This window comes from Thamnophis elegans, chromosome 10 (assembly GCF_009769535.1).
Source record: "Thamnophis elegans isolate rThaEle1 chromosome 10, rThaEle1.pri, whole genome shotgun sequence".
NCBI classification, from domain to species: domain Eukaryota; kingdom Metazoa; phylum Chordata; class Lepidosauria; order Squamata; family Colubridae; genus Thamnophis; species Thamnophis elegans.
The window spans coordinates 35,416,034-35,428,281 of NC_045550.1; the positions used below are offsets into that span (position 1 = coordinate 35,416,034).

The 12,248-nt window shown below is 32.9% G+C and overlaps 1 protein-coding gene across 1 annotated transcript in view; it reads left to right on the plus strand.

The window, feature by feature from the left end:
- Positions 1–12,248, plus strand: part of CLSTN2 (calsyntenin 2) — a 198,291-nt gene that overhangs the window by 5,031 nt on the left and 181,012 nt on the right. The window contains 1 exon segment of the mRNA XM_032225672.1: positions 10,128–10,250. Within this exon segment, the coding sequence (XP_032081563.1) occupies positions 10,128–10,250 (123 nt within the window).

A 12,248-nucleotide genomic window follows, 5' to 3' on the forward strand; every position in this document is an offset into this window, starting at 1 on the left:
TTTTATTTGTTGGATTTACATGGCACCCATCTTGTTCTATATCAAATGTGCCTATTAGCATGCAGGGTTTTTTTTTTGGTAAAAGCAAATACAAACTTCCATTTTCTGAACTATCTGAACAATGTCTCCCTTAACAACTTTTCAAGTAACTTTTTGTACATCTTATATAAGCTTCAAACGAGGAAGTTTTCATTTAACAGGCTTCTTTTTGTGACCATTGTTGGCTCTGAGATCTGTTTACATAGTATTGCTAGATAGCAGGAGCAAAGATAAAAAATGTAGTTTGCTTTCTATCATATTCATTCCCTTCTATTTCCCAGAATTCTTATAATTCCATTAGCCAGTATCATGTACTTTGTCTGGCAGACTTTTTACATTTGACTAAATAGTATTTTCACCTCACATAATTGTGTAAGAGATGTTATGTGTCACAGTGCTTCCCTTCCTTCAGTTAATCCAAACACTGCCTACGTTTAGAATCACTAGAAATGATGGATGAAAATAGATCAACCACACCTTTTGCTAAGGCATACATCAGTGATGAAACTCTTTTAGGATAGTTTGTGTGTGATCATGAGGTCTTCATGAGGACTTTGTATAAGATGAGACATTTTAATAATAATATACCAGATGTTTTATATTGAAAAAAGTAAACTTTATTATGTAAATGGCTTGTAATTTATGTGTTAATAATAATTTATTATACATGTGGAAAAGAACATATATTTATATAAATGCACATAGACATTGAGATTACTTTTAATTATAAAAATGCAGAATCGATGTCTGAATATTTGATATTTGTATTTGGCTTACACATTCTATATTACACTTTGATTTTCTTATACAGTTTTTTTATATTTTTCCTTTTAATTTATAATTTAAATTTAATATAAGAGTTACAATACAAATAATAATCCAAAAATATGAATTAGATTTATACAACTATTACAGATATACAGCCCTTAATGTTTGTATATACAAATCAGTGGCATCGTGGCCTAGTGATAAAGCACTCACCTCCCACTAAGGAAGTCCTTAGATAGCAGCAGCTCTTTTCTTCCTAAGACACAAGGGAAAAAATGTGGCATTAGGAAGGGCAGCCATCCAGTAAATGCTGATATCCATTCAGTCACCCCAAATTAAGGGATTACAGGATTATCAAAAGGGAGTAATGATTGTCTATGCAAACCAGTAAGCAATGCATGAATTCTTCTAATATATTGATTTTTGTAAATTTATACTGAATATAGTTTTGACAAACTATTTGTTAGATACAGATTTATAGTACATCAGAATGTTGAGTTAATTATTCTTTGATATCATTTACCAGAATTATTAATTCTGGTACATTATATTGTTAAGCTAGGCATTATTCCTATAGGTACATTTCTTGCTAAAAATCTGTATTTTTCACCAAATGACATTGTAGCCTGTATTTTTGAGGTCAATTTAATTTCATTATATTGTTTATGGGCTATCAGTGATCATTCCCATTGTGATAATGAATTATTATTTTAACCTTTCTTAAATAATCTTCTTAAAACTATTATTCATTCTACTTGCATTAAGTATTTTAAGTTGGGTGTTTTAGTCCAGTGCACTTTTATATATGTTCTTATTGATTAGAACTGTTATTTTTCATAATGATCCTACTATAATGTAATGATAATGCAAGTAATAGTCCATATGTAATGATTTCTTGTCCAAGGACTAAACAAATTAATGTAATATATTTAGTGTGAACTTCTAAGAGAATAGTTAAGCTTGAACATTTACTCGTGCATTTTATTGCCGAAGTGGTAATAAAAGTGAACAGTTTTCATCCAACTGTCGGGGAAATGCCTAGTAATATGTGGGCAAGATTCCCGTTTTTAATTCAGCCATTTGAATTTCGAACAATATATTTAAAAAGCTGCAAAAGCTTGTTTAGTAGCTCCAGGGAACACAGACAAATAAATAAATACATCTAAAACTGTCTGGAGAGCTCAGATATAAGAAGAAAAGGAACCAAGCAACTTGCTTAAAATAAAAATGTAACAAAGGCGTTTTAGCTAGATTAGAAACAGCATTTGCTATTTAATTTTGAAATACAACAGTGGTAAGGTTTCTAAAATTGTAGGACAAAAAATGTACTGGAATTTGTAATTATCTGCCTACTTTTTTGCACATCTATTTGTTTCCTTTTCCTCCTGTCAGCATGTCTTTTATCATTGATTTTAAAGAAAGTATTCTAATAGAAAATTGTCAGATACGGTAACTTCAAAATTGTTTCACTATAGCCGGAAGGAGGAGCCAATATCTCATTGTCACAATGTACGGTGTCGATACTTCGAGACCACCATTGACACTTTTGCCACTGGACGATCCATTGAGACCTAAACCGTCCCATAGAGATGGTGATCAGGAAGACGAAGCCTTGCTGGTCTCAGGGACATCGCAAAGTCCCTGATCGACCCAAGGGAAGCGCTTCAAGCTGGCGGTAAACAGGTAGCCTACAGGCTGATGAAGTCAGGACAGCTCTGGAATGAAGGAAGTGAAAACAGAAAGTGATTCCATCTGGTGAGGTATTTTTTTCTATTTTCTGAAAGACAGTCCAAAGAAATTTTTTTTAAAGCCAAATTAGATCCTTAAGCAAAATAATTGAGTGGCGAAATCCAACCCATATTGGATTGTTTTGGAAAGCTTTTTTTTTTCTTTGTAACTATTCTTTGTGGATTGAGGTGCTCGCAATGTTTCTTATTTCTCGTCTTAAAGTGAACGGATTGATTTTTTTTCCTGCTTTTTGTTGCTTTATTTCTTGACTTTTGGATTAAAACCTTCCTTCTTATTTTAACAATTCTTCCTATTACTTGTTATTAAAAGAAATCTTTGTTTGTTTCCTGTAAGCCAGACATAAATATTATAAAGTGAAAAGTAGCAACACTGCCACTCGGGGGTCAGAGGCTGGAGTTTTTGAAACAACGTATTCTTCTCTTTTTCTTCTTTTATTTCACTGACTTGGTAGCTGAAGGGTTTGCAACTTGTTTACAGAAACTGATAAACAGCCAAGGGCATGAATTGTTTTCACAGGTGCCTTTGAGAACTATTTTGGCAGGGGAAAGAAAGGGGAAAAACAGAACTCTTCTCCTTTGAAGAGCATAAAAGCACTTGTGTTCAAGTCAACCTAAAATAAGAAAAATAAAAGAGGCCTGGAAGGCTAGAGTGGCAGTGGCATTTAGTTTTTTTTTCTTTTCTTTCTTCTTTTTTTTTGGAAACATGGATCAATATTCAGATGAGGAAACCTTAAAATTCCAAAATATCTTGGCTGGAATTCAAAATCTATTGGAAGGATATGGGAGAATTGAGAAGAAATTGGAAAGACTAGTCACAGCAAAAGATGATGGAGTTGGAGCCCCCAAAAATTAAAGGGAAGAATTAAGATATAGAAGATAAAGACAAGACAATAAGTGAATTTATTAATGGAACAAATGTGGATGAAAGTGCAAAGAAGGGAATATAGAAAAGGGAATTTGACGAATTGGAGCTCTACCCAAGATACAGAAGGAAAAAAATGGTAATGATGATGGACTTAAGAAGAAATTTTTTTCAGAAGCAAGATTGACAACCAAAGACAAGCTTATTTTAGTAGCAGCTGGAGCGTGATGAGATTACCTGAGAGATCCTTCAAGCAGCAAAGTGCGGAGAGAAGTCTATAAAAACCTTATAAAGGAGATAAAAAGAAGACTTAACCACAATTTGCAAGAGAGATAAGACTGTTTTGTTACTGGAAAGATACAGGTTGACAATGAAAGTTGATAATAAAAAATTAGTTGATTTTGGTGATCAATAAGTAGGAATTTAATAACTCTTAGATTGTTTTAGATTGTTATTAAATGTTTATTCATTAACAAATAATTAACTATAATAACAATAATGAAATGATAATGGATACAGCTTAGTGATATATACATGTATTGGCAAACTAGTAAAAGCAATTTGGATATAAATTGCAAATTGTGACGTGGGGAAAAGACCTATAAATTTTATTAACAATTTTTTTAGATCTTGTCATAAAGGTGTAAGGTTTTTTTATTTTTTTTGGGTGGGGATCTGACAAGAGAAGATGGGACATAAATAGTAAATGATTTTTAGCCAATTATAATAACAACAAGGATATGTCAATGGACATTGTTTAATAATACATACATGCTATGGTATTGGCAAAAGTAACTTGGATATAAATTCTAAACAGTGAGTTGGGGGAGAAAGGTTTAGAAACTTTATTAATTGACTTTTACTTAAAAGATGTCATAAAGGTGTAGTGTTAATGGAAGATTTTTTGAAATAGCTAATGAATGCCATTATGTGGTTGTGTCTTTAAGTATGAATGATTTGAGGTAAAATCATGTTCAAATAATTGTAGTCAAATGAGAATTGTGGTACGTTGATAGTAAGATATACAAAGATTTTTTATTTAAAGTGTATAATCTAATATGAACTATAAGTAATGACTGTGGAAGAAATGCACGAAAGTTATCTGTAAGCGATCAACACGCTTTCTACAAGATATAATGAAGGATGATTCTCTTTTTGTGTTTTTGTTCAATTAAAATAAAAAAAAACTTTTCAAAAATTGTTTTATTATAAATTACACATATGTGTAATGCAGACAGAGCAGCTGCATTGGGAATAAATAATTGAGAAAACTTTATTAAGATACAAGCAAAAATGATGTTTTATCCCTTAACTGTTTTATTGCTGATTTTATTTAGGCAGATGGAACTTTATTATTTCTTCATTTACCAAATCTGCCCTAATATGGGTGACTAGTTACCTTTTATTTGGAAGAACTGTCCAGTCTTGCTACTAGTAGTCAGTAGAGTCCCATAATTCTACTCCATCATTTAGTTATTTATTTATACAATAGAATACAGAGTTGGAAGGGACCTTGGAGGTCTTCTAATCCAACCCCCTGCCTAGGCAGGAAACCCTATACATTTTTAGACAAATGGCTATCCAACATCGTCTTAAAGACTTCCAGTGTTGCGGCATACACAACTTCTGGAGGCAAGCTGTTCCATTGATTAATTGTTCTATCTGTCAGGAAATTTATCCTCAGTTCTAAGTTGCTTCTCTCCTTGATTAGTTTCCACCCATTGCTTCTTGTTCTATCCTCAGGTGCCTTGGAGAATAGTTTGACTCCTTCTTCTTTGTGGCAACCCCTGAGATATTGGAACACTGCTATTTAATAAATGTAAACATTTTCCATCTTACATACATAACTCTGAGCAACTACCAAATTAGAACCAAATCAATAAACAAATCATAACAAATAGTGTAAACTAATAGCAGAGAACATTCACAATATCCTACAATGAATACAACCAGGAAATGGATTTCCTCTTATTATCAGCTTAGAGGGTCTTCCAAAGCTTAGAGGGGTCTTCCAAACTTCCTGCCCGACTTCTGTCCTTTTGAAATGATTCCAACTAAACTCTTGAGCCCAACTTAACAAATAGGGCACTTGTGGAATTTAATTTTTTTTACTACCAGTTCTGTGGGCATGGTTTGGTGGGCGTGGCATAGCTTGGTGGGCATGGCAGGGGAAGGATACTGCAAAATCCCCATTTCCGGCGGATCAGCTGTAACTCGGGAGGCAGAGAATAGATGGGGGCAGGGCAATCAGAGGTGGTATTTACTGGATCTCTGAACTACTCAAAATTTCTGCTATTGGTTCTCCAGAACTGGTCAGAACTTGCTGAATACCACCTCTGGAATAGGCTCTTGCATCTGGCAATTTGTGGAGCAGTGCCTCTGAAGGCTCTGAAGGCAATAATTTTTTTACATCATTCTGAAACTAGAATGTTTTTGAAAGATTTAAAATCTCAGATGTAATGAACAATTGGTAGATACTGTGCTACCTTGACCATAATTATTGGTAAGATGGGGAGTTCTGTCCTAATGACTTTGGAAAATCATAGAAGATTCTGTGATTGTATGGTTTAAAACCCTTGCAAATACCTAAGATCAAGTTAAAACTTGTTTTGTTTGTTAACTCAGGTTTCAAGGTTAGAATTTATTCTCCAACTTCAATAAAAATGTTAGCTTCAGTTATGTAAAAATTATGTTGAACTAGGTAGGCTTTTGACCTGATTTAGCAGGGATATGCTTTATGTTCTTATGCTTTGCATTACTTCATAATAAAATTCTATTTTGCATGAGTTTCTATTTTTATGTGTGTGTGTGGTTAGATTTATTTTCTAAGAAGGTTAAATTACTAATATTTAAATATTAAAACAGGTGTGACTTAAAGAGCAGCATACCTTTTCCAGGAACACTCATGGAGTAAAATTTTCGTTAAGATGAATGTCAAAACAAAAAATCCATGAGTCAGAAATGTAGTATATACCAAATACATAGCAGCTTTTTTTAATTAATCGTACAAACCCATCTAGATTTTCTGGGTTAAGTCCTACTAAAATTAAAGATATTACCTCCTGATCAATTAGACTTCAGATAATAGCAGACAGTTACATGATAGTAGTGGGACAAGAGAAGGTGAACAAGCAGATAGGAAAGAATTTTTTTCTAAGAATAGGAATTGACTCTAGGAAAACTCAATTAGTGGTCAGAGATAAAAGGCAAGATAAGTAAAATTTGCAAACCTTGTGCAATTCTGTTTTTACTTTATTCACATAAACAAAACAGGAAAGAAGAAATAGAAATAAAATAAATGGACATTTTTAAAAAACTCTAAAGTATTTATTTCTTCTTCATGTTTCATGTTTACTACATAAAAGCCATAAAGGTTGGAAAATTGAAATATACAGATTGTTCTATTTTATACCAATCCTTACTGATTTAAGTTCACTATGTTATTTACTGTACTATGTTAAGAACATCATAATTTGTTTAATTTGTTTAAATTTGCTTACTCATACATTATTAACTGACTTAAAGCTGAAGGTTAATTTTATTTGAGATTTAGTTTAATAATTGTTTTTAAAAAATGGAATTTATTTTAATATGGATTTATGCTTCTATGTATTTATTTTACTTATATGTAATATCATTTTCTTTTGTCTGATGATGTAATTGTTCTGACTTTCCTTGATCTCTAAGCATTTGGTACCGTCAATCATTCTGGACAAAATGTAAGAAATAAAAGTACAGGCAGTTCCTTGACTTAACAACCACAATTGGGACCAGAACTTCCATTGCAAAATGATATAGTCATTAAACGAGTCATCACAGGTGTGCAATTTTACAACCTTTCTTTGTTGTGGTTGTTAAGCAAATCACATGGTTGTTAAGTTAATACAGCTTCCCACATTGACTTTGCTTGACAGAAATTGACCAGGAAGGTTGCAAATGATACTTACCGTATATACTCGAGTATAGGCCGACCCGAATATAAGCCGAGGCACCTAATTTTACCACAAAAAAACTGGAAAAGTTATTGACTCGAGTATAAGCCTAGGGTGGGAAATGCAGCAGCTACCGGTAAATTTCAAAAATAAAAATAGATACCAATAATGTTTTTGAATATTTATTTCAAAGAAAAACAGTAAACTAGCGGTGTATTCAATGAAATACTTCACTCACCTCATGATGCTGACGTCCCGCTGTGATGATGATGTCCCGTGCAGCCGCGGGAGCGATGTCCCGCCTCCTATGACACACGGCACAGTGATTCCTATCATTGGATCACTGTACCAGAGGAGGTGGGACATCGCTATGTGGCTGCTTGCCATAACAAGGAGGAGGTGGGACATCGTTGCAGAGCGGCAGGAGGGGGAGGAAGGGGAATCGTAAGACAGCCCTGCATTACATTAGAACGTGAGGAGGGGGGATGGTGCGGTGCGCGCTGCGCGGCAAACTGACACAGAGGGAGGGGAAACTCACAGGGGCACTGGGCCATTCACGAGTGTCACCCAGCGGCATGGCCCCGCCCCTTTTTCTCCTCCATTTCGGGCAAATTTTTCACTGACTCGAGTATAAGCCGAGGCGGCTTTTTTCAGCCCAAAAAGTGGGCTGAAAAACTAGGCTTATACTCGAGTATATACAGTATGTGACCCTGGGATGTGGGAATTGTTGTTAATGTATCACAGTTGCAAAGTGCCTGAATCATTATCACATGACCATAAGAATGCTTCAGTAGTTATATGTGTGAGGACTGATCACAATTCGCTTTTTTCAACACTGTCCCAACTTTGAAAGGTCATTATATGTATGTCAAGGACTACTTGTAGTAAGTAAAATGTTGTCCTTTTTTTCTCTGTTCAGATTTCTGTTCAGATTTCCTCATCTACTACCTTTTTGTTTCCATTTCTGGAACTTTGTGTATTAAATTAATGATCTATCTACAATAAAAGTTGTAGTTTATAATAAGTTTATTATAAACAAGAGTTTATAATTTTTATTATTGTAATAAATGATTCAGTAATTTTTCCTGAAGTTCTAAGATAAAAAGCTGATAATTTGAAATTAAATATTTTATATTACTTGAAGTAGGAACCCAAGGGATAGGTGAAACGTGTCATCAGGCCTGAGTTCCTGTGCTACCACAAGAGATCTAATAAAGCCCACATTGAATAAATAATATTCAATATAATAGCATTTAATTTTTATATTTTGTCTTAAAATAATATGAACATTTTAGAATACACAAACACAAACACAGTGTTAAATATATGTGCATCTTTAATTGTCTAAAGGCTTTCCAATCCATGAAGTGTAGTGTTCATATTTCTTCTATAAATTCTCAGATGAGCATATTGTCTTTCTTGCATGTTAGAAAAGTTAAATACATTGCTCCGCTCATTAAAATATTTAAGGTCAAGACATTGCTGTATTTTCTGTAAGGAGATTAAACTGATTTTGCTAGGATTGACAATGTTCGGTTAAGCAGGATTAACCAAAGTCAAGACAAGGATATAATCACAGTCTTTAATAATTGGTTATAATCACAATATGATGCCTGCATTAATTTTTACAGATAATGGTTTCTCTTGTAGGAAGAGTGTGGAGAATAAATTGTGGCCAATATAGTCTTCTAAATAATTGCTGGTTTTGGATGTGAACAGGCAAAGCTAAATCAAAGATTCCATTTTAAGATCAAAAGGAATGCAATGGAATTTCCATTTAAATCAAGAGTAAAACAGTTCAATGATCTTAAAGTAGCTAGGTACCTTCAATACTTATTTTGGAAACATATTGTTATTGCTTATTCAAAGAAAAACATAATAAGCCTGAATAAAATATCACAAGGGGGTTACTATAGTTTGTTCAGTGTTTCTGGGAATCTGTTTAGCTGGCTTCCAACTGAAATGATACAAGATGTGATAATGAGCAAAATTCATGGCACCTATATACCAGGCAAAGATGTGTAGATCATCAAGTCCTTAGAAGAATGAAAGGAAGAAAATTTACTATATGTTTTTAGTGGAGTTGGCGAAAGCATATGATAAAGCAAAGATGCTTTTGCTTGCACAGAACATTTTATGCAAATAGTTGAAGGAAGAATGAAAGGTTTGAAAGGAAGGGAAGATACATAACATTGCAGTTGGACAGAGTTATGAAATCCTCCAAAAGAGGAAGGAAAGAATTTCAAAAGCAAAAAAAATATATTAATTTGTTACACTTATGTGAAAATAAAGATTATTTGCAAGTACCAAGACATGGAGAGCTGTAGGATATTGTATGCTATTAGATTTAGATTTTATTTTGTATCCTGGCTTTAATTTCTTTTGTTTACTATTTCTGTATTGAAAAAAATAATTAACCCAAGGGAATAGTGGGATGTGTAATTTGTGTATGTACTTTGCTTTACTGGATGATAGTAAAGATGATGGTTATTATTTTAGTATTATATTATTTAGTTATTATTATACCTGGAAAAAAATGTCACATTTGATTTTGAAGACTTTCCCCTTACCTTGGCTTTGGAAAAACCTTGAGAAACTGATACAATAATAATGATATTTCAAGTTTAATTTCAATTACTCATGTACCAATTATCCAGTGAAAATTATTATGATATATATATATATAATCAATTCTCATTTCAGAAGCAAACATAAAAACTAAAAAATCAAAATAGTTTTGTTTTATACTAATTAAATATGTGTTTTTTTTTTTTTTAGTAAACAAGCACAAGCCATGGATTGAAACATCTTATCATGGAGTTATTACTGAAAACAATGATACAGTCATACTGGATCCTCCATTAGTTGCCTTGGATAAAGATGCTCCTGTTCCATATGCAGGTAAATAACAATGTGTTTGCTGAGTGTTATGGAACTTTATGAATTGTTTATAGTTGCAATGCATTCTTTTGATAGTGTATGATCAATATATGATTGTTTAGTATTTCATTTTAGAACCATTTGGCTTGGAATGCAGTAGTTTTATATTTGCTAAAATGTCTGTGTAGATTTTTGATCATCCAGGTCATAGTTGTATAAACTATACAATCATTCTCCACCATTCAGTCAGAGCTGAAGAAGCTTCTTGGATGAGAACCAAAATGTCTTCGAAGAAAAACAAGTTCAGTTGCCTCTTGAAAAAGTACCTTTGAGATTTGCTATAAATAGGATAATTTAACAATTTTGAATTGTTTGTTAGTAACAAATACATTTTTGAGAACTCTCTTTATATAAGCTGTCCATCATGATTACATAGTTAAATTTATCTTCAGTTAATAATATCAACTAGCCATTATTATTATTTTTATATTTTCATTTTCTTCTTTTTACAATGCATTCCACTGGATTCCACTGGATTCAATGTTATTGTTCTTCTACTGAATTAATGAGGACATAACTTAAGTTACTGCTTTTAAAATCCATTCTGAAATGCTTTCATTTTCTTGATTTGTAGCTCTTATGCTATCACAGTATTAAAGAAAATATGTTAAAATATTTATATAAATGGGTGAAAAATATTTCATTTTAGGAGGCATTCATTTTGCTTACATCCACTTTTTACATGTCAACACAAATTTTTCTATTTCAATAAATATGATCTGTTTGGGAATAAACATTTTTCATTTTCTCCCATGAATTTGTCTAGTAGTCCTTATTGAACTTTTTTTAAAATATATTTTTGGAAAATGTGTAGTGAGCACATGAAATAGTAACTTACAAATATTGATCAAAATATGTCTGAAGCATTGTATTGATTTTAAAAGCCTAGATGAATAGGAATATATGAGCCTTACAATTTTAGATACTGTAATCTATAGAATTAAGAGTTACACAAAGTCAGAGAGAGACCGTTATAGAAATTAAAACTGCAAATTCCCAGCTCCTTCAGTTTATTATTTATTTTTTGTTTGGAAGGCCGACAATACATAACTACCTAAAATACTTCCTGACCTCAGTTCCTGCCACAATCCCCTTGAACTTGTAATCAGATATCAATTACTTTGATTATACCAGAAAAAGAACCATGGTGGCACTGTGGTAAAATACTGCACTGCTCCCCCCAGGAGTTCGATTCTGAATGTTTCAAGGTTGACTTTTTCTTTTCCTTCCAAGATCAGTAAAATCCAGATTGCAGGGTGCAATATGCTGACTCTGTAAATTGCTTATAAAGGGCTATAAAAACAATGTGAAGCAGTATATAAGTCTAATTGCTAAGTTTAAGAGCCACTGCCGCACAGTGGTTAGAGTGCAGTACTGCAGAAAACTTTTGCTGACTGCCAACTGACTGCAATTTGGCAGATAGAATCTCACAAGGCTCAAGGTTGACTCAGCCTTCCATCCTTCTGAGGAGGTGAAATGAGGACCCAAATTGTTGGGGGCAATATTCTGACTCTGTAAACAGCTTAGAGAGGGCTATAAAAGTTCTGTGAAGCAGAATATAAGTCTAAATGCTATTGCTATTCTCTAAATAATAAATAAATGAAAAGGGAAATTTTGTCAGAGCCAAGATTGGGACCTAGCACCTGAAGACTTTTGGCTACCATGTAACCAGGAAGCAAATCATCAAATATACAGAGTTATTAAAAAAAACAAGTTCATAGAAACATAAAAAGAAAAATGTGATTTTCTTGCTGTCTGGAAACCAGTGTAAAGTAAACCATTCCTTTATAAAAAAATCTTTGGCTTGTAAAAAAATATTCATACCTTCAGACCTAGCAGCTGATAAGAAGAGCAGTTAAGGAAGAAGCTAAGACTGAAAAAGCAGTTATAAGTTCAAGATGATCAGTTTTTTTGTGTCACAGCTATTTATTTTGATTCTATTCTGACAACATGCCTTTT